The sequence below is a fragment of the Alligator sinensis genome, unplaced genomic scaffold (genome assembly GCF_000455745.1).
Source record: "Alligator sinensis unplaced genomic scaffold, ASM45574v1 scaffold1520_1, whole genome shotgun sequence".
Classification (NCBI taxonomy): Eukaryota; Metazoa; Chordata; order Crocodylia; family Alligatoridae; genus Alligator; species Alligator sinensis.
The window spans coordinates 522,959-550,243 of NW_005842659.1; the positions used below are offsets into that span (position 1 = coordinate 522,959).

The 27,285-nt window shown below is 42.6% G+C and overlaps 2 protein-coding genes across 12 annotated transcripts in view; one reads left to right on the forward strand and one right to left on the reverse strand.

The window, feature by feature from the left end:
• The window catches only part of MANBA (mannosidase beta), a gene marked incomplete at its 5' end in the record, with an annotated part of 91,775 nt that extends 85,032 nt beyond the window's left edge, over positions 1–6,743 (forward strand). Inside the window, 2 exons of the mRNA XM_014524773.1 lie at positions 4,610–4,867; positions 5,319–6,743. Coding sequence (XP_014380259.1) covers positions 4,610–4,867; positions 5,319–5,543 — 483 coding nt within the window. The remainder of the gene's footprint in view (positions 1–4,609; positions 4,868–5,318) is intronic.
• A 3,038-nt stretch (positions 6,744–9,781) lies between these two features.
• Positions 9,782–27,285, reverse strand: part of NFKB1 (nuclear factor kappa B subunit 1) — an 89,127-nt gene continuing 71,623 nt past the window's right edge. For 4 of the 11 annotated variants that reach the window (XM_025215657.1, XM_025215658.1, XM_025215656.1 and 1 more), the window contains 10 exons: positions 26,496–26,637; positions 22,894–23,008; positions 21,696–21,897; positions 20,445–20,635; positions 19,487–19,589; positions 18,047–18,171; positions 16,733–16,799; positions 14,852–15,024; positions 14,528–14,705; positions 9,784–12,107 (listed from right to left, as the gene is read on the reverse strand). In XM_025215657.1, coding sequence (XP_025071442.1) covers positions 11,932–12,107; positions 14,528–14,705; positions 14,852–15,024; positions 16,733–16,799; positions 18,047–18,171; positions 19,487–19,589; positions 20,445–20,635; positions 21,696–21,897; positions 22,894–23,008; positions 26,496–26,637 — 1,472 coding nt within the window. In that variant the 3' untranslated portion in view covers positions 9,784–11,931. Of the gene's footprint in view, positions 12,108–14,527; positions 14,706–14,851; positions 15,025–16,732; positions 16,800–18,046; positions 18,172–19,486; positions 19,590–20,444; positions 20,636–21,695; positions 21,898–22,893; positions 23,009–26,495; positions 26,638–27,285 lie in introns of all 11 variants that reach the window. The other 7 variants (XM_025215652.1, XM_025215650.1, XM_025215653.1 and 4 more) reach the window with 6 other exon arrangements.

The following is a 27,285-nucleotide window of genomic DNA, read 5'->3' on the forward strand; positions in this document are numbered from 1 at the left end:
TACGCTTCGTATCTAAAAGATTTACAGAAAAATAGCAGCTTGTTACTTGACACATCCCTGTTCTGGGAATATTCAGGGTTCAGTCTGCTGCCTCTATTGAAAAAAGATCTCTTTATTACCATCTGCCTTCCAGAACCAACCCAACTCTGACAAATAAACTGGATTACTTCTTGGTTTGTGAAGCATCAGCCAGTTGGTAACTAAATTCCAGTTGTAAGGCCACCTCTGCAAGCATGTCACTTAAAAATGTTTCCTTAATCTGTACTTTAGCAACCCCACAGAAAGCAGTAGTGTTACAAAGATGCAAGTCAGAGCAACATTTGGGTTGTAGAGTAGTTTATTTGGCATGATGCCCATGTTGGAGCAAACCTAGCCTGACTTGTATATGCCAAGTTTCATTTCTTGTTGCTTGGGGACCAGTAACAGCTCCTGGCCCTGTTGTCCTTTAACAGGTATAAAATGAAATTGTGGGGTAGTTCCTGCCTCCTCTACTTACAAGGTAAACTCTTCAAGCTAGGAACTACCTCACAATGTCATTGTGGGAAGGAAAACAGGCATGATGAACATGGCTGAGGTTCACACAAGTGGTTGTTGGGATCTTCTGATTCATAGGTCTCAAAATCTGCAAATAATACCAGTATGTAACAGGACAGCATTTATTTAAAAGCTACTTTCCACTTTTACAGTAAATGGAGATGCTTATCTCTGGCTTGAATATAAGCTTGTATCTGTTGTTCCAAAGCTCTAGTAAGGCCAGAGATGTATATGGTTAGTGTTCAGTTCTAATGTAGATTATTTTTAGCAGTTCAAGCAGCTGTTAAACTTACGGGAAAGAAGAACTAAAAAGAGATTTAGGAACAGTTTCTGCTTCTCCATTGGCCCACTTCACATATTTGGATGTAAAGAATGCTTTTACTCCTGTATCATCCTAAAAAATGGCAGAAGGGATCATAGCTTTTGCGTAAGAGGATTCATATTGATAGGAGTTAGGCTTTTTGGGAAAGTGAAATTTCAAGAATCAGTCTTTGTATAGATTCTTTGTAAAATGTAGGAAGTACTTTGAGTGTATGTGCTACATACTTCCAGGAAAATGGTTCTTTCATAGATTTCATAGACTTTTAGGGCTTGAAAGGACCTCACAAGATAGGGACCTCACAAGATCATTGGGTCAACCTCCTGCCTAAGACGCAGGAAGTCAGCTGGGGTCAAATGATCCCAGCAAGATAGGCATTTAAGTGTTTCTTTAAAATGTCCAGAGTAGGTACTTGCAGCACCTTTGGGGGAAGTCTATTTCAGGCTCTGGGGACTCAGACAGTAAAGAAGTTTTTCCTTATGTCCAGCCTAAAACCATCTTCCACGAGTTAGTGATGGTTTGACCTAGTCTTCCCTTGGAGTGCCCTGGTGAACAGATGTTCTCCCAGTTCCTGATGCACACCCCTTATGTACTTATAGGCTGCCACGAAGTCACCCCTGAGCCTACGCTTTTCCAGGCTCAGGAGTCCCATGGCTCTCGGCCTCTCCTCATAAGGCCTACTCTCTTGTCCTCTAATTGTGTATGGCTCTCCTCTGGATCCTCTTAAGCTTCTCCACGTCCTTTCTGAATTGCAGAGCCCAGAACTGGATACAGTATTCCAGCTGTGGCTTCACTAAGGCTGAGTAAAGTGAGAGGATGACTTCCTGGGTCTTGCTTGAGATGCATTGGTAGATGCAAGCCAGAGTTTTGTTTGCTTTGCTGGCTGCGGTGTTCATCTTGTGGAAAGTCTCTTTCAGTTGTGGTGCTGGCGAGCATAGCACTTCTGAGCCTGTAAGTGCGATGTGGGTTTTTTCTTCCGAGGTGGAGCACCTTGCATTTCTCTGTGTTGAATGCCATCAGGTTTTGATCCACCCATCTTGCAAGCCTGTCAAGGTTGGCCTGGATCACTAGCCATCCTCTAGGATGACCACACTTTCCCATAGTTTGGTGTCATCAGCAAACTTAGCCAGTCCGCTTCTGACACCAGAGTCCAGATCAATTATAAATACATTGAAGAGTACAAATCTGAGAATGGAGCCCTGGGGGACACCACTGGTTACATGCACCATGTTGATTTGGTTCCATCAACTATCACTCTATGGGTCTGTCCATGGAGCCACTTCCCTAACCGTTGGATTGTAAGGTTGTCGAGGCTGCAATTCCCCAATTTTAACATGAGGACATCATGGGACGCCAGGTCAAATGTTTCCTTGAAGTCCAAATATATGATATCAACCTCTTCTCCTTTGTCCAAGTGATGTGTCACCTGGTCGTAGAAGGAAATGAGGTTGGTCAGGCAAGACCTACCCACAACAAAACCATGTTGGCTATCTCTCAGAGTGTTGCCTTTTGTTAGCCTGTTGTTAATGGTTTCCTTGATGAGTTTTCCCAAGGTCGTTCCAGGGACTGGCCTGTAGTTCCCCAGATCTTCCTTTCTCCCTTTCTTGAAGATAGACACCACACTGGCCCTCTTTCAATCTTCAGGTACCTTGTCTGAGCACCACGAGTTCTCAAATATTTTCACCATTGGCCATGCTATGATGTCAGCCAGTTCCTTTAGCACTCTTGGGTGTATTCCATCCGGGCCAGCTGACTTGTGGATGTCCAGCCTCTCAAGGTGTTCCCTCACAAGATCCATGCCTTTTCCTGATGATCCTGCATTTTATCAGGCGGGGTGATTCCCATGGGCTAGTGGAAGACTGACCCAAAGTAATCGTTAAGGAGATTGACTTTTGACTTTCCTGGGTGTCAGTTATCACCTGCCCCATTTGGTTTAGCAAGGGTCCAATGTTGCTCTTTTTTCTTTTTCTGACCTCCCACGAATCTGAAGAAGGACTTTTTATTGTCCTTGATTCTTGTGGCCAGTTTGAGCTCATTTTCAGCCTTGGCTTTCCTAATTTGTTCGCTACAGGTACAGGCCAGTGCTGAATACTCCTCCTTGGTGGTATTCCCTGTGTTCCATCCTTTATCAGCTTCTCTTTTTACACACAGGAAGTCCATGAGTTCCCTATTGAGCCAAGGCAGGTTGCCCAGCCCTCTTGCTACTTTTTCTGTGGGCTGGAATGGACTTTTCTTGTGCTTCAAGGATTGCATCCTTGAGGAGTGACCACTCATCACGGACTCCCCTCCCTGTCAGATTATGGCCTCTCAGGGCCTCGACAACTAGCCTCCTGAGCTTGTGAAAGTAGGTTTTCCTAAAGTCAAGGACTTCCACATTGCTGACTGACTTGCCAGGTTTGCGGTGGATAGAGAAAGTGATCAACTCGTGGTCACTGTCTCCCAGCTTCCCTTCGATTCTCAGGTTGCTCACTAGATCATCCCCTTTGACTAGTACCAGGTCCAGCAGCACCTTACCTCTTGTCGGCCCATAGACTTCTTGAGACAAATAGAGTTCCACAGTGCATGTGGGGAAGCGTTGCAACCAATCAGATTTGGCTGAGTGCTCTTCCCATGAGATGTCAGGGTAGTTGAAGTTGCCCATGACAACCATGCACGAGAGCGTGCAGCCTCAGTCAGTTTCATAGCAAATTCATGTTCAAGTTCTTGCTCCTGATTAGGAGGTCTGTAGTAGATTCCTACCGTTATATCACCTTCACCATGTTCTCCCTGTATTCTTACCCAGAGGGTCTCAAGTCACTCTCCTTGGTTGCCAATCTCTGCCTGTAGGGAAGTGTACTGCTCCTTCACATAAAGAGCTACACCCCTGCCCTTTCTTGCAACATGATCTGTCCTGTACAAGGTATAGTCATCAATACCTGTGGTCCAGTCATAGGTGGAGTCCCACCAGGTCTCCATTATTCCTATGAAATCATAGTCATTTCTGTTTAGCAGAAGGGCCAGTTCCTCCTGTTTGTTGCCCAGGCTCCTGGCATTTGTGTACAGGAAAGTGAGCCTGCCATCAGACGGATTCCCTGCACTCCTGGAAGAGCTCTGTCCCTGGGCTGGGGTAGAGAAAGTTCTCTTGTGCAGGGAAAACCTTCTGATTTCGTGGTTGATGTTCAGTGGGCTTGCACCAGTGGTTATCCACCCATCCCCCAGCAAACTTAGTTTAAAGTCCGGTCAAGCAGGTCAGCCATTCTGGCCGAGAAGAGCTTCTTCCCCATTCGAGTGAGGTAGAGGCCATCTCTTCCCAACAAATCACTGCCCCTCTCTCTCTCTCTCTGAACTGTGGACTGTGGTCGTGGAAGCTGAAGCCTGTTAACTTCTACATTTCTTCTCTCCTTCCTGTGCCTGTGACCCATAACCAGAAGGATTGAGGAGAAAACCACTTGCTCCCCCAACCCTCTGAACCCTGCCCCCAGAGTCCTATAGTTGTTCATGACGCGGCTGGGATTGCTCTGAGCCATGTCATTCATGCCCACATGGATAAGGAGCATGGGGAATTGGTCAGAGGACCAGATAAGTTTTGGGATCTTCTCAGCTACATCCTGGATACGGGCCCCTGGGAGGCAGCAAACCTCATGGGCTAAAGGGTTGGGGTGGCAGATCGTTCCCTCAGTCCCTCTCAAGGGGGGACTTTGAATGAGCAACTGAAAAATCTGGCATGTGGGGGATGTTTTTACAGGTGTCATTTTGATCACTTAATGTGCCCTACAGGTCAGTGTACACCAGTGGAGTTCTGTGGAGCCACTGTGCACCTTTGCTACCGGGGATGTGACTGTTAGGGCAGGGAGTGCTGCCCCCATCTACAAGGAGCCTGTAAATGATTTGTTGAAAAGATGTGGTAACTGTACCAGGCAAAGCTGCGTCGTCACCTTTTACCTTGTGGGGAAAGGTGAACTCTACAGTCCTCGCAACTATCACTTCCTGTCATCATTGAAGGATGCAGTAGGATTGGAAAAAGCACAGCTCAGTGTAAGTGCCAGTTACTCAGGCTATATTCTTTGCTCTTGCTAAGTTTATCTTCTGTGTTCTGAGAGTTAGATGTCTGTAGTGCAATATCTGTTCTCAAAAGATACGGCTGGTATAGTGTGCAGCCACTGGCCGCAGAAAAGTTAAACAGCCATGGGTTAGGAAAACTCTTGCCGGGGATGAGAGCAGTAACTAGGTGTGTTCAGTCTGGTATGCTTGCGGCAGAGAGGCATGATCTTGCTTTGGTTGTTGGACTGGATGGGCTCCTGATGTCTTCTCCAGAGCTCTTTCTATGATTCTCAGATGGAGGGGAAGGGAGAAATCATGTTTAACAAATACATTTTTAAGATGGTATTGATCATACTGACATGCACCTTTTGAACTGATTGAAACATTTGTTTTTATTACACACATCGTTTACAGAACGAGTAATTGTATTTGTTTTCTCTTTCAGGCCACCATATCTCAGCAAAGTGACCACTATATTTTTGTTCTCCAGACCACTGCAGTTGCTCCTTTTGTTTGGCTGGATGTTGAGAATATAAAAGGGAGGTTTAATGATAATGGATTTCTCATGACTCAGAAGAGAAAGGTGGTTGTATTTTATCCTTGGGAGCCCACCAGCATCAAGGAACTTGAAAGATCACTCTGCTTGACTTCACTATCAGATATTTACTGAGGGGATCTCAGTTCCTTTAGGGAGAAATAGCAGAATAGAAACAGGAAAACTTGAACATAACTAACAATCAAGAGAAGCTGACCACAGAATGTATTGTCCACCTCTGTTATGCGTACATTCCTGATTGTTTGGTTCAATATAAATATGTTTGCAGCTAATACATATAATGTTAAAAGATCTGCTTTCTTAGGTAACTGAAAATATATGTAACTAGTGCTTCTTGTAAAGCACAGTAACTATGAAAAGAAGCAAGGTGGAGATTGACATAACTTGAGTCCTTTAATAGATATTATATTAATGAGTAAGGGTGCAGTTCCAACATATAGCTATAGACCAGGGTTAGTTATTCTGTTCCATGGCTTGAGTTGCCCCTCAGGTTAGAAATATTTGTAGCTCATTGTAAATTATTGTGGAATATGGGTTGTGAATCTACCATTCTAATCATTGTCCCCCATGGTAGCTGTTTGCTTTGTACAGTGATTTTCAGCCAGGGTGCTGCAACACCCTAGTGTGCCATGGAGTGCCACATGTTAGCATTGTTAGCAAACGTGATTCACAGGAGAAACCCAGAGATTTCAAATAGGAATCCATAGTGTCCAAAACATTTGGACCTCCTGTGATCTTTCTGAGTTGTCCGTACTAGCAGAATTGCTCTGTTCCTTTGTGTGTAGTTCAAAATTGAGTGGAAACTAAGAGCTGGCATTTTCCAAAGGGTGCCTTCAGTTTGAAAAGGTTGAGAACCACTGGCTTAGTGTAAACAGTATCTTACCAGTGTTTTGCCACTGGTGGCAAAGTGCTACCATAGTGCCTAATGAGGGTAGCTCCCTTTGGACAGCTGGTTCTGTCTGGTTTGGACCCCAGTGTAACTTATATTGGTGCGCAAAACTGATGTAGGTTACACCAGGGTAAGTGTGATGGGTCTGCACCCTCAGTTGCAGGATTGCCGCAGCCTTAAGTAAGAGGTAGCACAAACCGCCACCCTAGGATCAGACCAGGGACTAAACAGTGACTAGGGGAATGCCTGTTGAATCCTGATATGGTGTCATCGTGGAAGGCAAGAGGGGAGGGAGGAAAAGAGGGGTAAATGGTGCTGAAGGTCTCTAGCAACTGTTCTGTCCTATCTTCCTGTTTATAGGGGGTGGTGGTTAAATGTTTTAACTGCTTTTTAAAAAGTGTAACAAATAAACAGCCTTAGTTTTCTTTGTTGTCTCCAGAGCATGCAAACCTGGACACATTTGCTTATCAGTGATGCCCAGATCTGGTTGGAAACTGGAATTCCCATTCTGGGGAAATTCCGAAATGCTGAAGAAATGTATTTCATAACAAGACGCAAACTGAATTGTTCCAAATCTTACTGAATGGGCAGCCTGGGTTTTTGGTTAAAAGGAAATGTATCAAATAGATTGAAGCAGTTTGTTTTGAACCTTTTGGAAGTGTTCCCAGGACTCCCTGAGTTGCAGAAGCCTGTTGCTGAGCCTGCCAAGGAGGTAGGAGCTGGAAAGTCTGGGTACTTAACAGCTGCCAGGCAGGTTGTTGAGAGGCTGAGCAAGCTGGTAGGATACAAAGCATCTGCCTAACAGTCCAGCTTCTGCAGCAAACCTCCCCGGTTTCTATTGGGATTTTGTTGCATTCTTGTAGAACACTGAGCTGGATCAGCATTTTCCAACAAAAAAATGTAACGGGGGTGCTAATTGCCTTCTGATAATGAGCCACTGAACATCCTGATGAATCGGTTACTGAAGTGAAAAATTGATGGTTGCCTAGGTGCAAGTAAATTCTGGATGAACTAATTCTAGTCCTGATCAGAGGGTTTGTAGCGTGCTTGATTGCTTTAAGAAACTCCAGATGAAAGATGCTGATACAGCATAGCAAAGAGATTTTTTAATGATAAGAGGTGAGCCATGTTAATTGATAATCCTGGATTGGTATAGACTCAGGGGGCTTTTGCCTTTCTCTGTAGTAGGGAATGTGGCCCTCTTCCTTGGATCTCTGGAGCCTATATTAGCAGTATTTGCAGCAGCAGGGCATTGCCCGCTGTGGTCCCTCTGCTTTACCTGTGGCAGGTTAGGGTGTTAGGTCTTGTGTTGGGTCAGGGTTGACTGTAGTTTTGCTAAGAGGTTAGGCAATGAGATGGTTTGGATAGGGATGATACTGCCTCAGGCAGGGGTTGGACTAGATGACCTCTTGAGGTTCCTTCCAGCCCTGCTTCACTATAATTCTGTGACAGTATACATGAAACCAAAGTCATCATACTGTCCCACAGCAACCTGTGTAGTTTGAACTTATGTTGCTTAGACTATATGCATCTAAAGCACATCAAGCCAGGATGAGAGTGGCAAAATAAAAAAAAACAAATCCATGTTAATTTTGGCGGAAAAAAACAAATATTAATTGGAAAAAAAGTTAAAATATCAACTCCACCCCCCCCGAAAATCATTTTGAAAAGGGACAGTATTAATGATTAAAAATTTGTCTTATGGAAAATGTCAGCCAGCAGTAGTGTTCTTTGCTGGGTTTGAATGGAATTGGGTGCCATCTACATGTGCATATTAATGCAATGCAATAAACTCTAGTGCAGTTTCTCCCAGGCATTGAGTTTACATGTGCACCCAGGACTACAACATGCTGAGCTGGGTTGGAGCAGCCCCAGCTGGCAGGGGAAATGGGGATCAGTTTGCCAGCCTAGAGCCACTCCAACCCAGCTCAACGTGCTGTGGAGGGGTTGGCTGGGGCACAAGGATGCTTTAATGTGGGGCTAGCCAGCACGCAGCCCTCACCCTGAAGCACCCTTGGACTCCAGCCAGCTGGGTCAGTGTCTGCACATGCGATGCTATGCACAAATAAACTCTGTAGTAGGATAGTATTTGTATTTACACATACTAACCTGCTGTGGAGTTTATTAGTTTCCTGTGGCTTAATAGGGCCACGTGTAGATGCCAAGATGTTTACTGCGTAGCTAATTAGTCTACTTCACAGTAAACATCTTGTGTAGATGTGCCTACAGGGTACAATCTGAGCAGTGTGAGATAGCAAAGGAGCACTTTTGCCTGCCTGAAGAGTTAGGAGAACATGGTTTGTATGAAGTTCCTAAGGGTTTCATTGCTGTATTCTTTGTCGACCCTCCCCCCACCCTTTCTCTGATCCACACAGTCCATCTCCTGGACACAGCCTGCTAGGCTCTTCTGGTGTTTGCAGTTGGCTTGCAGGGATATATCCAAGACAGCTTTTGAGCCTTACATGAGTGGGCACTGCACTTTGCTGCCCAGCACTGAGCTTTTTCCAAAGGGCCTTAAACTTCCCAAATAGCCTTTTGAATCAATGAGTCTTTTCTAATGAGTCAGAGGTGAGGAGAGAATAGGGGAAAAAATTGACTCGCCTTATCCTACACATTTATCTGTGTGATCCGTTATAGGAAATGATCATTTTGAAAATGCTTGAAAGTAATGCCTTACAGTTGCCCATTGGCATCACATTCTCACTTTGACCTATATTAGCAAGTTTGTTCATCAAACAACAGTCCAGTGAAAGCTGAGTGTAACACCTTGTCCCAAAGGCTTTACTAATACAGGTGAATAAAGTAATGCGTATGGTTTTCACTGCTGGTAATATAGCTGTTGTCCCAGCTGCCAGCAGGAGGGTCCCCCACGGTAGGTACAGGGGAGAACTTTATTGGTTACAAGGAGTAGGGTTGAAATAGGGTACAGGGTAGAGCAATATCAGAGAAATCACATAGAGCAAACTGGCATAACTGGGTAGCTTTCTATCATGCATCTGAGTTACTGCAAGCTATATATGTAGTTAGATCTCAGGTAGCTTACTCACAAGTATCATCCAGAGGCAGTTGGAGATTCCCTTTGGAGGCAGGCAGTTCACTGATCATGAGTTTCAAGAGAGAGAGCAAGTTTCAGATGGTCCAGCTCTTCTCTGAGTTTTCATCATGGCAGCTGACCCTCCTCCTGGGCAGTCCTTAACTTATATAGCCCTTATAACCTCATTATCTGGTCCAATGGAGACCAGCACCTGTTGGCTGCCAGCCAACCAATTTAAAATGCATCATTGGTTGCTGGGCAGACTGGCAGGGTTTCTAGCCCCCTCCCAGTCATGTTGGCATTGCTTAACAACAGGGAGCGTAACCCCCTCACCCAGGTATGTGATGCCAGTCACGTAGGCAGAGGGAGCAAGTTTCCCCCCTCCCTCAGGAATGTATCCAACTCAGGTTACCTAAATAGATGGGATGTCTGCCCTTTGCAGGACCCATGTTAACCAAATTGTCACAGAGCAGAGTTTGGTGAGAGACAGAGATGGTGTTCTGCCACAGTGTGCACAACTGAGCCAGCAGCAGAATGCAGGAGGTGAAGGCCAGAATATGCAAGACCTTCACTGAGTTTTTGGGTGCTTCAGTTTTTCATTATCCATTCTGAGATGCCTGATGCATGGGTCCACCTTCCCTGTCAGGATCAGTTAGCTGTCCACAGTTCCCTCGGTATCAGTGGAAGCGACGTGTGTTCAGTGCTTCTGAAAATAAGGCTTGTGGTGGCTGAAGGGGCAGGAGGTGGGGACACTGCTGTTGAAAATACTGATATTAGCATTGTAGGGATGCAGCTAGCCCTGTGTGTTCCCACACCCAAGTGCCACCCTGCCTTAGGGAAGACATAAAGCATCCTACTACTGCTGTGGGTCTGTTGCAACTGTTCCCACTCATTTCATTTCTAAATCATAAGAAAAAGTAATCTGCTCTAAACCTGTTTCAGCCTGTTTAACATTATACTTCCTCTGCAGCAAGAGTTATGTAAACAGATTCAGGTACAAAGGAAAACTCCTCTTCTGTTAGTGATCACTGTCTTGATTGAACAGCTACTATGCAGCTTTTGGGCATAAAGTGCTTCCAGAAATCCAGATGCAGATGCTTTCTGTTGGTGGGGAACAAATCTAACAGACTAGGCATGCTGAGCAGTAACACATTTATCACTGGTGGCTGCAACATAACAGAAACCTCAAAAAAGTCTGGTAACATACTGGAGTTATGCCTAAAAATCCAGTGTGAGTGGACCATGAATTTTACTCAAGACATCCTTGAGCAAATTTTACTCAAGACATCCTTCTTGACATCTTCATTAAAGAAAGGTGTAGCTTGAGCTGAAAAGGTAGGTCGGTTCCTTGCACTACTAATTTATCAGCAAGAGTGATGTTGTAAAACTAAGGATGCCAAATTCACCCTTGGTTCTAACCTCAGCTGGACCTCCATCCATGTACCTGAAGACAGAAGGAGACCCAAGAGCTTTTCAGTCCATCAGAGCTGCATCTCTTGTTTGCAGGTATAGTTTATAGTTCTGTCCTAATGAAAGAGATGAATATTGGTGGTGGCACTTGGTATATATTCATGGCAATTATTTTTTTCTGGAATCCAGAAACTGCCCTGATTTTCGCTTAAGTCCAAAACACACAACCCTGACAATTTTCTCATAATTAGTGAATCTGAGGAGAAACTCTGCTAGGGAATCCCAGGTAAAGGGGTTTTGGTATCTGACAATCTATGCAAGAACCATCATCTCTAAACTACTAAGATACCAAATGGTCCATTTCATCTCCCTGTTTTAAGGAAACTGATTCTTTAATTGCATTGATTCTGTACTGTCCATTCTCAATTCCTATAACAAATAGTGAAAAGATTTGCATTCTCCAGAAAAAACAAAGAAAAAATTAAAGGGGAAATAAAAGAGAAGGAAGGATTTAATTTAATTTTTTATTATAAAAGTAAAATAAAAATAAGCATTTTAAAGAGCACAAATTTCTCCTTTAAAAAGGTGAGTCTAAAAACAGTATTTACAGTAGGAAGATGTCATACTTGATAGGCACCAGAGTAAAGTTTAAATTACATTCACTGAAATATACATGATCCTTTTGTTGTTGTTTTTAAATCACAACAAGTTGGCATCAAGGGACATTATTTAACACATTTATGAGCTTCCTTTTCCATGCAACTATGCTATAAAGCTTTGAGAAGGATAGTCAGAGGTTTTTGTCTTGCAATTGCTCTGGGTGTCCTACCTTTCCTATGAAAGTAAGCTGGTCATTCCAACTTGTAAGAAAACAGTGACTTCCATCCATAAAGAAAATCTTGGACACCAGGAAAACTCAGTCAGTTCCTTCCATCCAGCTCTATATTACGTGTTATTGGCATTCTGGTTATGGTACATTGATTGTAAATGAACGCAAGTAAACATACTTAAGAAACAAGGAAGGAAGTGATGTTTATGAGCCACTTGTTCAAATGATTCTTTTCCAGTGCACTTTTGGCTGTAAGCTCATTTCCATCCCCCCAGAGAAATTCACACAGGCAGAGTTTTAAATGTCATTTTGCTTTCTATAATTGTATACTGTGAAGTGATTAGATTTTGCCTTGTATCGAGTGTTCTTGGCCGTAGCCCAAGGCCATTTTGCTAAGTGTTATTGATTTGCTGTTCAGGGACTCGGAACAAGTAAAGCTAAGTTTGCGGAAGGAAGTCTCCACTCCACTATCACACATGCTTTCAGTGTCTTGGAATTTGATATCATAAAGTTCACCTGGGAGAAAAACAAAGAAAAGAAAAGAGCACATCATTCTTCTTCATCCTGGATTAAAACCATAAGCCACTATAATGCCTGAAAGAGACATGAAAAGCACTTGGCTAGACAAGAGCACTTTTAAAGAAAACTGAAAGTTGTGCAACTTTAGGGCACAATATTGCAACAGGAAAATGTGCTACGTGTTTTTCCTCACAAGTGCCCAAAGTATCTGCAGTTTAATGCACTGTCATACTGTGCTGCTTAAGACGAGAACTAGGCATTAGCAGTGGGTACAGTCTAGGTAGGATTAAAAACATGGTTACTGTACATTTGATTCCATGCATTTAAACTGGCAGCTATACTGCTCTCAAAGTTAATGCTAACATGCCCCTGGAGCAGTGCCTGTTAGCACTCAGTGGGAGAATAAAGGCCTTCTGGACCTAAGAGCCTTATTTCATGTTAGACTTAAGATGTGTTAACTGTACTTAAAACATGAGCATCTGTGCATTCAAGCAGGAAAACGTGCTATCGTATGGTAGTAAGGTTAGCACTCTTCAGGCAAGGAATATCTCTAGATCATGTTATGTAATCTTCACGGGTCCTAATGCTTTGCTGGGGATAGCACTAACAAATAGCAATGTCCCCCACCCCACCAGAGCTGGTTCAAAATCCTAGCACTGCACTGGAACCAGTTCAATACTCCAGTGCAGAAGGAGGGCTGGGACTGACCAACAGGGATATATCAGTGTAGGCTGTTTGTCAACCACACAGCCAGGCTCCAGGCCTGCCCAGGCTCCAGGCCTGCCCAGAGGGCTGAGATCATAGTAAGCATTACCATGCAACTGCTCAGAAGCCTTTCCAATGCATACTAATGCTTATTATAGTCTAAATAAAACATTTCCTAAGTGTAATGTGTGACACTTATATGTGTGAAGTGTTGTGAAACTAGAGTCCAGGATGAGGCATTTTCACACATTTTTCTTTTTTTATATATACAGATATTTGTTAAGTACTTTAAATAATTTGCATCTTGTTAATCTGAGTCTGGATTCAGAATAATCATCTGTGCCAGAACAAAGGAATAATTGGTGGTAAAGTTACATCCCCCAAGTTGAAGATTCTTCTGACAGAAATCAACCCTTCCTCTTTGTGAAGCTGACAACACAGAGAGTTTAGCACAAATGCAACAGGCTGTTCAGAAGCTCATGGAATTTTGATTTTTTTTTTTTTAAACAGCTTGTTTTCAGATTGGACCTGGGATGTGGGCTGTTAAATGTTGCTAGGCAGCAAAAGCTCTTTTATTACCAGTGTTGCTAATTAGATTTGTTGCTTTGTTCAAGCACATGGAGAGAGGTGTGCAGTCTGATATGACCTGACAAGTAAAACTATAGCACTTAAACTAGAAAATGGTTGTAATATGGAAATGAAACTTGCCTATTCCATTTTCCCTCTCAGTGGGTGCATCTACATGAGACACTGACTATACAGTAGCTGAAAAATACTGCACAGTAGTGCATCACAGCACAGACAGAGCTAATGCACTACTGTGCAGTATTATTAAACGACTGAGCAGTAGCATTACCTAAAAGACGTTCAACTAGTGCTACTGCATAGTAATTCTGGTTACAGTGCATTTATTTAGTACATGCATTAGCAAGTATTAAATAAATGCACAGTAACCGGAAGCAACGGAAGGAAGTAAAGTGAAGGAAGTGATGTTTATGCAAGTACTAAATACATTGTAAACAACTTGTACTAGCAAGTACTAAATAAATGTGCAGTAACGACTGTGTAGTAGCATCTAATGTAGACATGCCCAGTGGCCTCTAATACTTAGTGTCCGGGCTAAGGAGGCACTTGATCGATGAACAGGGCATCAGAAGACCTAGGTTTTATTGTTCTTTGCACAGCCACTGAGGTCACAAAACAAGCCAGACTATTCACTTTGCATCTCTGTGGCTCTCTTGTTAAAGTGGGGTAACTCGCACTATCCACCTTCTCTACAGCACTTTGAGATGTGCAAGTGAGAAGCATTGTGGCAATGGTGACTATTATTACTATGTTAAAGCTGCATATCTTGATATCTTTAGTGAGCAGTTAATGAACGCAGACTGCTTAAATCCCTACCCCATCAGGCCTGACAAGTTTAAAATGAGAAATTCCAGCATCTTCCCAGACAGACAGGTGACTGGGGTTGTTCTGCACACAGACAACTATTAAGCTGTACTGGCATCACAAGAAAAAAACTTCAATGCAATCTCAGAGGTGGTGCAAGCACCTACTCTGCATACTTTAAAAAAACACTTGGATGCCTATCTTGCTGGGATCATTTGCCCCTTGCTGACTTCCTGCCCTTTGGGCAGGGGGCTGGACCCGATGATCTCGCAAGGTCCCTTCCAGCCCTAATGTCTACGAAATCTACTGCTATCTATTTTTACCTGTCTGTTGTTTAGTGGATGGAACAAATGGTGATAGTGGTGGAGCCTTGGAGGTAAAATTCTCCTGGCTGCACTCAGTTAGTGGGACGGATCGTGCTTTCTGAATGATTTCAATTGCTTCTGTGTAACCCATTTGCTTCAAGGCATCGACTAACTCCTTTACTGTACCACCAGAAACCTAAGATAAAATGAAGAGAGAAAATAAACAGCATGATGGAAGACGTGTTGCAAAACAGCCTCGCCCTCCGTGGAGGAGGAGAACATTCCCCCATAGAGCTCTGGGGATCACATGTACTCTTTAGGATATACTTAAAACTGAATTACCTCATAGTTATCTAGCAGAGTTTTTGATGGTGCGGGACTCAATCTGAAAGCATTATTGAGTATTCCAAGACCCAGCTTTTGTGCCAGGGTAGACCAGTTTTTGTTTGGGTCAGGTACGTCTAATAACTTGTACAGCTGCATCTTGGAGTCTTCATTCAGCTCTTTCATATCTCCTGGTAAAAGAGACTTAGAAACTAAGTGCATCACAAGTAAAAGCTAATCTTCAGTTTACATAATCACAATCCTGTTTACAGCCCAAAGTGACAGTCAACTTTCTGAAAACCAGTTAGTTTCTGAGGGCATTTTATACACATGCTCTAGGGTGGGAGAAGAGGGGGCGGGGTACTTTAATTAGAAGAGCTGCTCTAATTAAAGTGCCCGGAGCATCTTGTGCATCAGTGTCCCATGCTGAAAAATGGTGGCGGGGGCACTTTACTTAAAGCTCATTGAATGAGCTTTAGTTAAAGTGCCCTTGCCGTCATTTCTTCAGCACAGGATATGCTAATACACGTGATGCTGGAGTGTGGTGTCACAACCCAAAGTTGTGGGTTTTTTTTGTTTGTGTGCGCTTCGGCATCGCTAAATCATGTTCCCGCCAAATTGCAGCTCTTTTGCACGGTGGAGTGTTCTGCTGCAACAGAGAACGCACGTGCAGGAGCTTTTCCCGCCAGTTCTGTAGCTTTCTTTGCATAGTGCATTTCTTTTGCATTATAGCAATGCGCGATGCAAGGAGTCACTGCCATTTGTATCGCGCCACATTATTGGCCAGTCTTAATGTAAGCACACGTGGCGGCTAGCTATTGGCTTGCTAGTCGTACAAAAGGCTTGGGTAGTTTCCGCCCAAATCGGAGAGAGAGAGAAAGCACGTGGAGTTCGGGAAAGGAGCGTGAGGATCTCTAAGCGCTGCTGATCCATACGAACCCAGCTTTTTCCTTAAGAGGGCAACAGAGGTTTAATTTGTCGAACCCACGGAGCTTCAACAACTCCGGGGAACCTATTTACCGTCCCCTCAGAGCCTTAACGACTCCGAGGCAACTAACTAGCCTCTCCCCGTCACCGATCGCAGCCCAGACATATCCCTATCCTAAGGACCCAATTGTCAAGCCCACGGAGTTTAACAGCTCCGGGGGACCTGGGAACCAAGTAGCACTCACGGAGATACAGCTGCTCCATGGGAACGAATTCTTGAACCCGCGGAGCCTGATTCACTCCGGGGTCAAGGAACCGAGTTCATTAGAGTCCTCCACCGAGAACTCAAGCAGAGCTGAGCCTGGAAAACTGACCAGCCTACACCGCGACCACCTTGGGTGTAAGTAAATAATCTTTTCAATCGACCATTACGCCTCCGTGACTGATTCTAGCTTGAGCATGCTATACCGCACTGCGGTATTTTCCAACCCCGTGTACCCGGGCTACCGGCCACAGCCTGTGTACACACAAAGACGGGCCCCCGGCTCGCACATGGCGACCCAGATGGGATCGGGAGAGAGCTCGCACATGGCGATCCAGGCGGGATCGGGAGTCGGCCCGCACATGTGGCAATTGCAGACTTGATCAATCAAGTCTGGCCTAAAAAGTGAGTAAATCCTTTGATTGGGAAATGTATTAAAGTATTGTGTGCACTTCAGCAGAGCCATGACCACACAGGACTGTGTAGCTTCCTAACTCTAAAGTCAGGATCTTATGCGACTGTATAAAGAATTGTGTTTGTTCTACCAATGGCAGCACGTCTGATGTGTGCATTTCTCTGTTACATTACAAACTAGGATGGGCAATAACTGCCTCTCCTGCGTTTTATACAGTGCCAAGCACCCTGTCCGTGCACAATAAATAATTAACAGATGGGCAATGTCAGAGCTTTTCCTTTTGTATATACTCAACCTGGTGCTAGTAGGTCATCAGAAGCCACCTTTGATTCATAGGGTTTGCCATTTAATATGTCATACACCTGTGGAGTGGAAAACAAGAAAATCAGTTTTGATATCTGGAAGAGACCTGTTATTTCTTCTATATTAAGTCTGAGTAGTAGTCTCCACTCTGTTTTTAATGATCAATCAGCTACCCAATCTTTTTGTCTTGTCACAGGCTTTGCAGGACTAAAAGTGCTGCAGAAGACTTGCTTGGCCCAAGCATGAAATGAAGAGAAACTGTCTTTAAGCACGGTCACATGGCAAGTGCCAGTGTTTTTCTCAGGATGGAGAGGGAAGCTTCTCAATTTGATTGCTTAAAGTTAGGCCCCTTAATCCATATTTTGATTTTTAAACACGGTAGCACAATTCCTAGGAGTGCTGAGCACATGTGCTTACTGGTGGACTGTCTCCACAAAACCAGCCCCTTCACTCAGTTGCAGAAACATGGATTAAAGAGCCTAACTTTATATAAGTCCATAGCCTCTGCCTTAAGCCTTTACATGAACGCTCATTACTACTGCGCAGTAGTGTCACGTGGCATGAAGCATGACACGATGTTACTGCACAGTAGGAACAAGCTATTGCATAGTCAGTGTCACCAAAAAGCCGTTCATGGACTCATGGACACAAGCCATACACAAGCACTAAATGACTGCACAGCAACAAGTGCACAGTCAGCATCTCATGCAGATGCAGCCAGTGTATGCGATATGACAGAATTCACTTTCACCGTGCTCTACAAAAGTCCCTGAACATGAACCCGTGGTAAAAATCTCCATTGAGATGCCTCAGACAAAGTAGGGACAGATCCTCAGATTGATGTTCTGAAAAGGATCTGGAACAGTTTGGTATATGTGCAAGCCACTAAAATCAACTCTTCTGGGTTTTTCTTTTGAATACTTCAGTGTGACCATTTTATGAATTTGTAAACCACTTGTGTGTGAAGCCCACAATGACACCATGGTAGACTGTCTCCTTTCAGCAGCTACTGGGAATCTAAGGTTCCCTGTGAAGACTGTGCTCTTAAAAATAAATAAAACTGTAGTTTGTGGATCCCAGTTGCAAAAGGAGCTGCTGCAAGAACTAAGATTTGTATTGAACACCAAACAAGCTAGGCACAGTACCTTGGATTTTCATAATGAACAAGTTTCAAGTTTTTCAATTAAAGTCACCACTGATGGTGAGTGCCATATGTCTTATCACATACTTTAGTCTTCACATTAAACTAAAAACAAGGAATCCCTGCATTTGTTCAAATAATTGACAAGTGGACCAGATCACTTGCCTCCCAGCTGGTGGCCATGTCCAAAGGTGTCGTTCCAGGTACAATTCCTTCATCTTCATCATCATTGCCTTTCACATCCTCTGGATCAAACAATGGCTCGAAGTTCTCAACATGAGGATCTGCACCTGGAAAGTCACAGAGCAGTTGTTAAAAGTATCTTTCAAAAGATGGAACGATCCATCTGAATAGAAAATTCTCACCATGGTCTGTGTGTAAAGACATTAGTATGGCTTCAGTTGAAGACAAATTGTTTAGTTAAATTTTCAACATTTCTATACTGGTATATTAGTTGGGATCCTGCTGGGGATAAAGTTATAAGTTCAGGTAAATATCTAGAAGGGAAGATGCTTCTTCAAACCACCAGGTGGCTCAACTTTTATTTACTTTATGAAGAAAATGAATGAATTAGAAGGCTTAGAACTTCAGTTTTTCAACAGAGCTTAAAATGCATGTTCTAAGATTTGGATATCAAATGTACTATTTCTTACACTATTGATGAAAGGATATAAAACAAGATAAATCATATACTCATCCCACATAGCAGCATTTTTCACCTTGTTAAGCAAATGCCAACTAAAAAGGTGAGCCTTGCAAGAGCTCGATATAGGTGTGCAGCATTATACTGAAAGAAAATTAGCAGCAGAAAGGCAAAATATTTAACCTAAGACCCCGAAGGAAGTAAGTCACATGCATAAAAGAACTGAAGTTTGGAAGTTCCTGGCATCTGATCCTGTGCTTGGATCACACAAAACAGGGGCTTCCCTGTTTTTAATCAGACAAAAAAAATGCTAGGTAGCGAGTATTGTCAAAAGAACATGCACTGCAGAGGGAGGTATGAGTTTTTATTCACCTGTAACACTGGCCTAAATAGAGAAATGAGGCATGGCACAGAGAAAGGGGTGACCCCAGTAAGCCGATACTCTATCCTGACAGCTGTGAAAATTAAATCAATTAATCTCCACCAGGATTCCCCCAGAGAGGGGTATAGGGGATAAAAAAAGGTATGAGCTTGGAGTGATTTCCCTTTATGATTTTAAAGCATTTCAAAAACAAACCAATGCAACATTAAGTCATTTTGGGAGAAATTTCTTTAGATACAAGAGCCAATAAAGATAAGAGCTCAGAAGTTCACAAAAGATTAATTGCCTGCGAGACTGTAAACACATTTCCTGTTGTAAATGCCAGTACTGCCATTATGTATCCCAGCAGGTGGAGCTAAGGAGCCTTTGGTCAACTGTAATTCCTCCTTCCTAAACAATTTGTAATGCCTGTGACACCTCAGATGTCTAGTGCCTGAAAGGTCAGGAGAGCTGCTCGTTAATTTAACCTATCACGTGCATCAGAGAATGCCCCAAACTTTGGATCTAAATTCACAGTTAACAGTAAGTGACGTTCACTGAAGAAAAGCTGCCCTCTTAAAAAAGATATGCATCATCATACCTGCTGCTTTGAGAAGAGCTGTCAGTTTTGTGGAGCCCCTTCCAGCTGCTATATGGAGTGGAGTGGTTCCATCATATGTAGTGCTGTCAACATATGCGTCGCCCTGAAATGTAATTAGAGACAAAAAATGAAAAAAATAATATGCATATCTGTTCATAATAGTTTGTCCCTCATGTCTACATAAATGCTGCAATAATTCAAATGAGGCCCAGTCTGTCCTCTGCACAGAGCACCTAAACCCAGGACAAAAGGAACTGGAAACATCTATGTTAGCTTTGTACACATTAAATCATGTTTGTATGTTCCTACGTTAACGAGATGCCCAGTAAAAAAACCTAGATAGGTTAGCTGAGCAGTATGAAAGCCTATGCTTTGAATCCATTGTTCTACCACCATCTGCTTATCCTGAGGTCCAAACCACTATCCAGTTAGAGTTCTATTTTTTGCTTTCAGTGGAAGCATGAGAGTACAATAATGTACATATACATACACATTATATATATCCAAATATACACCAAAGCCACATGTATAATCACGTGTAAAGCCAAAACATCTTATTTCTACAATGATGTATAAGCATACACACACACACACACGTATTATGTGCATGTGTGTATACCTTGTCTACATATGCCCTGATTCTGCAAAACTGATGTTCTTAACTTTGCACATAAGCAGTCACATTAAAAGTTAAGCATATGCCTGCAGTGTCAAGGCCATAGGCTATAAAAACAGGATTGCACTGAGCATACTGTATTAACATTATTTGTTCAGCATTGAGAATGTGTGTGCTGGCTCTTATGCAAGCAATCAAAGCAACTACAAAAAATAGTCAATAGCCTTCTAATTTTGCTCCATTTAAGCACTTACAAATTTCAAAGCCTTATTAAATTGGAAAAAGACATGAACCAGGGAGAAAAAAAAGCCCACACCCCAAAGCTATCTTCATGGCACTTACCTCAAGCAGAAGGCAGCCTGCCAAAGAGATGTTCTCTTGTTCAACAGCCAGATGCAATGCAGTTCGTCCAGATTTTTGTTCCTGAGCGTTGATGTCAGCTCCAGCAGCAATCAGCAGCCTGAGGCAAGACATGCTATTTGCTAGCACTGCCATGTGACTTGCACTGAGACCTACAGAACAAGATATGAAAACTGACAAATGTGGAAATGATGTGATAAAAAGTTTATAAAAGCTACATTTGCAGAACTGCAGAAAATTACTGAATTTACTATAGCTATCTGATGAGGTATTTTTGTGTTTTTCTGTACAGTTGTCTGTGTAAACTACAGTGGGGTATGGTCTTAAAAGATTTAAAAGTCCATAAATTTGGAACAGGTGCTTTAAGGGTGTGATTTCAAAGTCATGAATGGCCTATATAGGTCATCCTAACAAATGGTAACTAGATTATGGTACCACACTATATTAATGTACAGGCCAAGTGCTGCATTCTTCCAGATTAATTGGTACACTTCAATATCTTTCCCCCTATAAAGTGATGCTGCCTTATTTGAGACAGGTGCAGCTGAACTCATGGTGATAAGAGGAAAAAAAATCCTTTTATATTTTAGATGCCTCTAAAACTGACCTAAAATAGCTGTTTTAATTCACAACATTTTTAGCTTTGATACTTCACATCTACCAAGAGAGAAATGTTAGATACAAATAAATTGCAACATTGAAGAATTGGGGAATCTTGGCTTTCCGGGCATTCAAAGGCTCAAATTTCTAGTTCCAGTTGGTCACAACATAACAACATTAAATTGGTCTCTGGTACAGGAATGATTATTGGCCATCTGTTCCTCAAGCCACTAGCTGCTTGGGGAGCAAAGGGAATTTCCTTCAAGGGAAAAAAAAGAAACATATCCTTAATGGGATTTTTTGCAATAATGGCTGACAGTACACAGAAGTAGTAGTAGTAGTGAAATGGCCAAACTAAATTAAGAAATACAAGTTAAATGCAATTAAAATGGAACTGCAATTTATCATGCAGACGTCACCATTACACAAGTGGCATACAAATTATGAATCTAGATATTTATTATTTTCTCTCTTGTGCATGCATGTGAAAGCAAGTGGGGACAGACTGAATACTGGAGATCACTATAAAAGGCAGAAGTACAAATTTTGTATTAATCTTTTTAACATATATTGTAAATGACCAATATGTTCATCCAATGGATAATATGGAAAGCGGCCCTGGTCTTTCTGTACCTTCTCCATCTGAAAGGTTGATCATCAGAGAGGTTTTCTTGTGCTTAAGGAGTATGCCCAAAATGTTGTCATCTCCCTCCTGGGCCGCTAAATGCAAGACAGAGTTCCCATGTCGATCCAGAGAACTGACATCAGCCCCAGCCTTCAGCAGATCTTCCACCACATCCGCCTGTTTTGTGATAACTGCCAAGTGCAAGGGGGTCTGGAAAAGGCAAAAGGAAATGACCACAGGAAGGTGAGCAACGGACATGTTGTTTCAACAGAACTCTCTTAATAAGATTACTTCCTGAGTTTCAAATGTGTTTTTTTCTTTTCCCAGAAAAAGGTTCTATGCTACTGAAGTGTTAGATGCACACTAGTATGCCTTTTTCTTCTATTGAATTGTTAATACTACTTATAGAGAAAATAAAAGTTTTGCAGCCTAATGTCAGCATGTAGAGTAAGGGCCTGATCCTGCTTTCCCCATGTTCCTCAAGCTCCTACTGAGGTGACTGGATGAGCAAGGACTTGGCAAGAAAGGGGCAAAGACACTCTCGCGTGTCCATGCTGAACAGCTGTGCTGGACCTTAGGGATCTGTAGAGCATTGAGGTTTGAGGAAATGGATTTCTTTGGCTGTTCCCAATTACCATCTAACCAATCCCCCTGCTTGTTCATGCCCTTCTACCCATGGGCCTTATTCCATGCCATGCAGGGAACATGCAATTTTTGGAGCTTACTTTACTTCTGTCCCTTCCCATCTGCTGCTGAACTACACTCCAATTGCTTCCCAAGAATCCTCCACAGCCCTGAGTTTAAGAGCCAACATTGACCACAGTCCTTAAAATATGAGGCTATGGTAAACACAACTTTGTGTTCTTCTCAAAACTGAGGAAGTGTGGAAGAACGGTGCCTTTATACACGTCTTGTCTACCCAAGTGACATAAACTGCGTTTTTTCATTTAAGTGATAAGGGTGTCAGCTGGTTTTAGTGGTTTCTAAGGAAAGACTGTATGCTGCAATCTATCTTCCAGTGGGTAAACAAATATTCTGATGGACCTTTTTCACAAAATATATTAGATTTCCTCTGTAAGCCTTCATAGTGTGAGGAAAATCAGATCCCCAAGAACCAAAAATCACCTAAAAATGTACAGTTCATGCCACAAAATTACACTTACCAGCTAAATCATCAACATCAACCAGACTAGCATAACAGCATACCTGATAAAGATCATTTCTCATATTGATGATGTCATCAAAATTCAAATCCCGCATCACTTCTAAGAGGTTTCGCACCAGCTCAGCGTGAAGGTGGATAATTGCTAAATGAAGTACACTGAAACAGATAAATAAATCACTTACAACATTTGGTAAGGGATTTATTCAGTGCATGCTGACACGAGAGGTGTTTTCCCTCCGAATTGTCATGACGGCTGGGCTCCAAATGCACAACATGCAACAGCAATAAAGAGAAAAATGTTGTACAATAAAGGTCATCTTCCCAGCCCTCTCTGAACTTTTCAGTAAAATTCAGTCCATTTTCATTTAAAATTAGTAGAGAACCAATAGGAGGGGAATAGGCTGGCATGAGAGTAGCTCCTACTCTAAATCTAACTCCAAGCTTTGGATAAGAGGAACCAATCTAAAAAGTGTTAAAATACCTGGAATTTTTTAGAAGCATGAGGAACGTGAATGAAAACGTTCACACTTTCAGAACCTGTATTCAAAATTTCCACAAGACACTGTAATAAATGCAGAGTTTCCCTTGGGGATTTCCCCGACTTTGTGGGGGTTTTTCTTTACTTCCTTTTCATAAAGGTGACTAAGGAGCAGAGGATTCAGTTAGATAGAGATGTAATGCCAAAGGGAAAAACCTGCTTCGGCTGTGTAAGCAACCACACATGACAAGACCGTATCTTTTTCTCAGACTAAAGCAACTGGATTTGTTGTGTTCTCCCTCAGCCCTGGAGCCTTCAGCACCAGCATGCAGATTATAACTATGAAAAGACAGACAGCAAAGAAGGGATAGCTTACTGCCCCCATGCTAAGATACTTAACTGGGTTATCCATACATTTCAGTATTCAGTTAAAAAAGTGTTACATAAAGCCCCAGCTCCTGGAGCCATGTGAATATATGTTAGAATCTCAACTTTCATTTTAAAAAGTCTCAGCCTCCTGGTTCATAGGAAAGCAGAGCTGGAAGGAACTTCACAAGATCATTTATTCCAACCCCCTGTTGAAGGCAGGACTATCCCTGACTAAGCCATCCTAGCCAAGTGCTAACCTGCTCTGGACAACTTCTAAGGATGGAGATTTCACGTTTTCTCTAAGTAGCCTGTATCAACACTACAGGTAACAGACCTGACCTTCATAGTCAGAAAGTTCCTCCTAACCTCCAATCTGAATTTCCTCTGCTGAAATTTGAGGCCACTGCTCCTAGTCCTGTCCCCTATAGGCTTTTCTCTGTGGCTATCTCTGTCCTCTCTGTAATCACCCTTCAAGTATCTGAACATTGTTATCAACCCGCCTCCAAGCCCCTCAGTCTTCTCTTTTCCAGACTGAAAAACTCTAATTCTTCTAGCCTTTCCTTGTTCTTAAGTCATACTTTGAAGGCCCATAATAATTTATTGTTGCTCTGTGCTGGACTCTTTCCAAACCGTCCACATCCTTCTTGAAACATGGGGCTCCAAACTTGACACGGTACCCCAGGTGAGGCCTCACCAGCTGGAGAATCACTTCCCTTGTTTTACAAGTGACACTCCTGTTAATACAACCCAGAATGCTATTGGCATTTTTTATTTTTTTTTTTTGCAATAAGAGTACATTGTTGGCTTATATTCAGCTTATAGCCCACTAGAACCCAGAGGTCCTTCTCTACAGTAATGCAGCCTAGCCAATCATTCCCTAGGCTGTATTTGTGCATGCCATTATTCCATCCCAAGTGCAGGACTTTGCACTCATCCTTGTTGAATCTCTTTTGATTGACTGTGGACTACTTCTCCAGTCTCTTCAGGTTATTTTGGATCCTAGCCCTACCCTCCAGAGTGTCCACAACTCCACCTAACTCAGCATCATCCACAAATTTGCCAAGTGTGCGCTCAATACTATCATCTAAAGCCACCTTACAGTACTTTTATCTAGTCTGTAGTTCCTTAGCTTGTTAATGAGTGTCACAAGAAACACTGCCAAAAGCCTTGCTAAAGCAGAAGAATCTGCTCTCCCCCTATCCATAGAGTCTGTCATCTTATCCTAGAAGGAAATCAGGTTGGTCAGCAGAAGTTGCTCTTTGTCAATCCATGTTGACTATTCCTGATTACCATGTTCTCCTCTAGATGCTTCACAATAGATTCCTTGAGGACCTGTTCCATGATCTTCCCAGGTATCAAGGTCAGACTTGACTGGTCTGTAATTCCCCGAATCTTCCTCCTTCCTTTTCTTAAAGATGGGCAATTACATTTTGCTCTTTTCCAATCATCCAGGACCTCACTTAATGTCCAAAAATTATCAGTGTCTTCAGATTATAACCATAAATTATAATCTCTCCCCATCTTTCACAAACACCTCACAGAAAATATACTATTCCCTTATGTCTAGAACTGCTAAATTACAGTAGCCACTCAATGGATGCACTTCATAGACTCAGTTCTGCCTGTATTCTATCCAAATTTGAACTAATCAAGGCATTAACCACTCAGAACTAGCAAACCACAAAATAACCTCATTCAATTTTTTTAGTACCATAGGGTGCATCACATCTAGTCCTGCCTGCTTGAAAGCATTTAGCTTCTAAGTAATCCTTACCCCATTCTTCTATTTCTCTAGGCTGTTTGTGTCCTTCACTACCTTTGCTACCAAAAGTACTCACCCTCTAGGTGCTGTCTCTATTTGTGAATGAAGTAAAAAAAAAAAAGGGCATTAAATGTTTCAGTCTTCCCTGCATCATCTATAACTAGACTGCCTACCACATTTCATAAGGGTTTCTTTGGTCTTTCTCTTACTAATTCAATTTTAGGATTTCAGGGGGTCTGACACTAAATTTGAATGCTGGGAGTCAGCAATTCTGGGCTGCTTCCTTCATTTTTCTAGCACTGGCCGCCTCGGTCCCTTCTCTTAGTCTCACTGTTGTTACATAAGCACTTGTCTTGTTTGTAGTTCTTGCCATCTGGAACTTATCTCCTACCATTCTACCACATTGACTATTTTCAAATCTGAGCTTAAAGCATGCTATTTCTCATTTGCCTTTTATTCTCCATTTGTCTTTCCAGTTGCTAAAAATTTACATTGCATCTGTACTTAACTCTGTCAAGATTTGCCACACGTGCATTTCATGAAAGATCCAACAGTTCACTAATTCCTTAAACAAGCTGATAAAGCTAGTAGTTGTTACAGTAAATCTAAGAATCACAGTATGAGATGGAAGGACACAAAGGCCTTTATCCTCTCAAGAGAACCATACTTATCCAGTATAATGGCCCTTCTTGAAGACCATTAATGCATTTGTGACAGACACTTACTTTTTATCTCAAAGGCAAAATACATTAATACATTTACCACTCCTGAACAAAACTGTTATAATACTTCTCCTAGACTGTGAGTTCTGCTTTGTAAAACAGCTCTTTCAAGAGAATGGGGAACCACTGCCCCCAAGAGCAAAGTAATTTGAAGCATGTACATCAACTAAAGGCTCAAAAAGGTACTGGGCTGAAAGCTTGTACAGTTATGATCCCTGACTGACCCCATAAGTTGATATGTAGAATGAGCTGACAGTGCTCTTGGGCCTTCAGGGACAAAATCAATTTAAGCCTCAGGCAGTAGCTGCTTACTTGTCACCATTATCATCCTGGACAGCAGTGAGATGGCGCTGAACAGCTAGTAACATCTTCACATCTCCAGTTACAGCATAGTCAAAAAGAGCATTGGCATGACGTTTAGCGAGCTGCATGGCCTTCTCCAGGAACACTCCATCTGTACCACAAATCATCATGTTCATTATACAACTACAAATTATCTGTATGCAATGAGCAGAAACATCACAAGAAGTATGGTGGCTAACAGGCTAGCACCAAAAACATTTCCTGTTGGCAGATGTTAGTCTTGCTGGGTGAATATACACTATTCAGCACCTTTTACAGACTCTCTGAGGCTCACAGCTAATTCACTGGTTTGTCCAAATAGAAAGAATGGTTTCTAGAAAAAGAAAGTGGAGTGTCAGCTGAGTACTCAGTGGGTTCATCTACATGAGATGCTATGGTGCAGTAGCAATGACCTATTGTGCCGTAGCTCATTGCTATGGTGATGTAGTGTCTCTGGGCACAAACTATGATGGCGATGCTATTTCGTAGTAGTAACAAACTAGTGTGCAGTAGCTCATTGCTACTGCATAGTAGCATCTAAAATAACCATGCGGGGATGGTACTGCGCAGTAATGGTGGTTACAGCACAGTCATTTACTACTTGGTTAAGCAAGTACTAAATGACTGTGCAGTAACAACAGTGCAGTCCACCGCTCATGTAGACGTGGCCAGTAGGGAGGAAACCTAGGAGCAGCCCAACTTAGATCCATAGATGCTTGGGTCAGAAGGGACCTCAACAGATCATTGATTCCGACCCCCT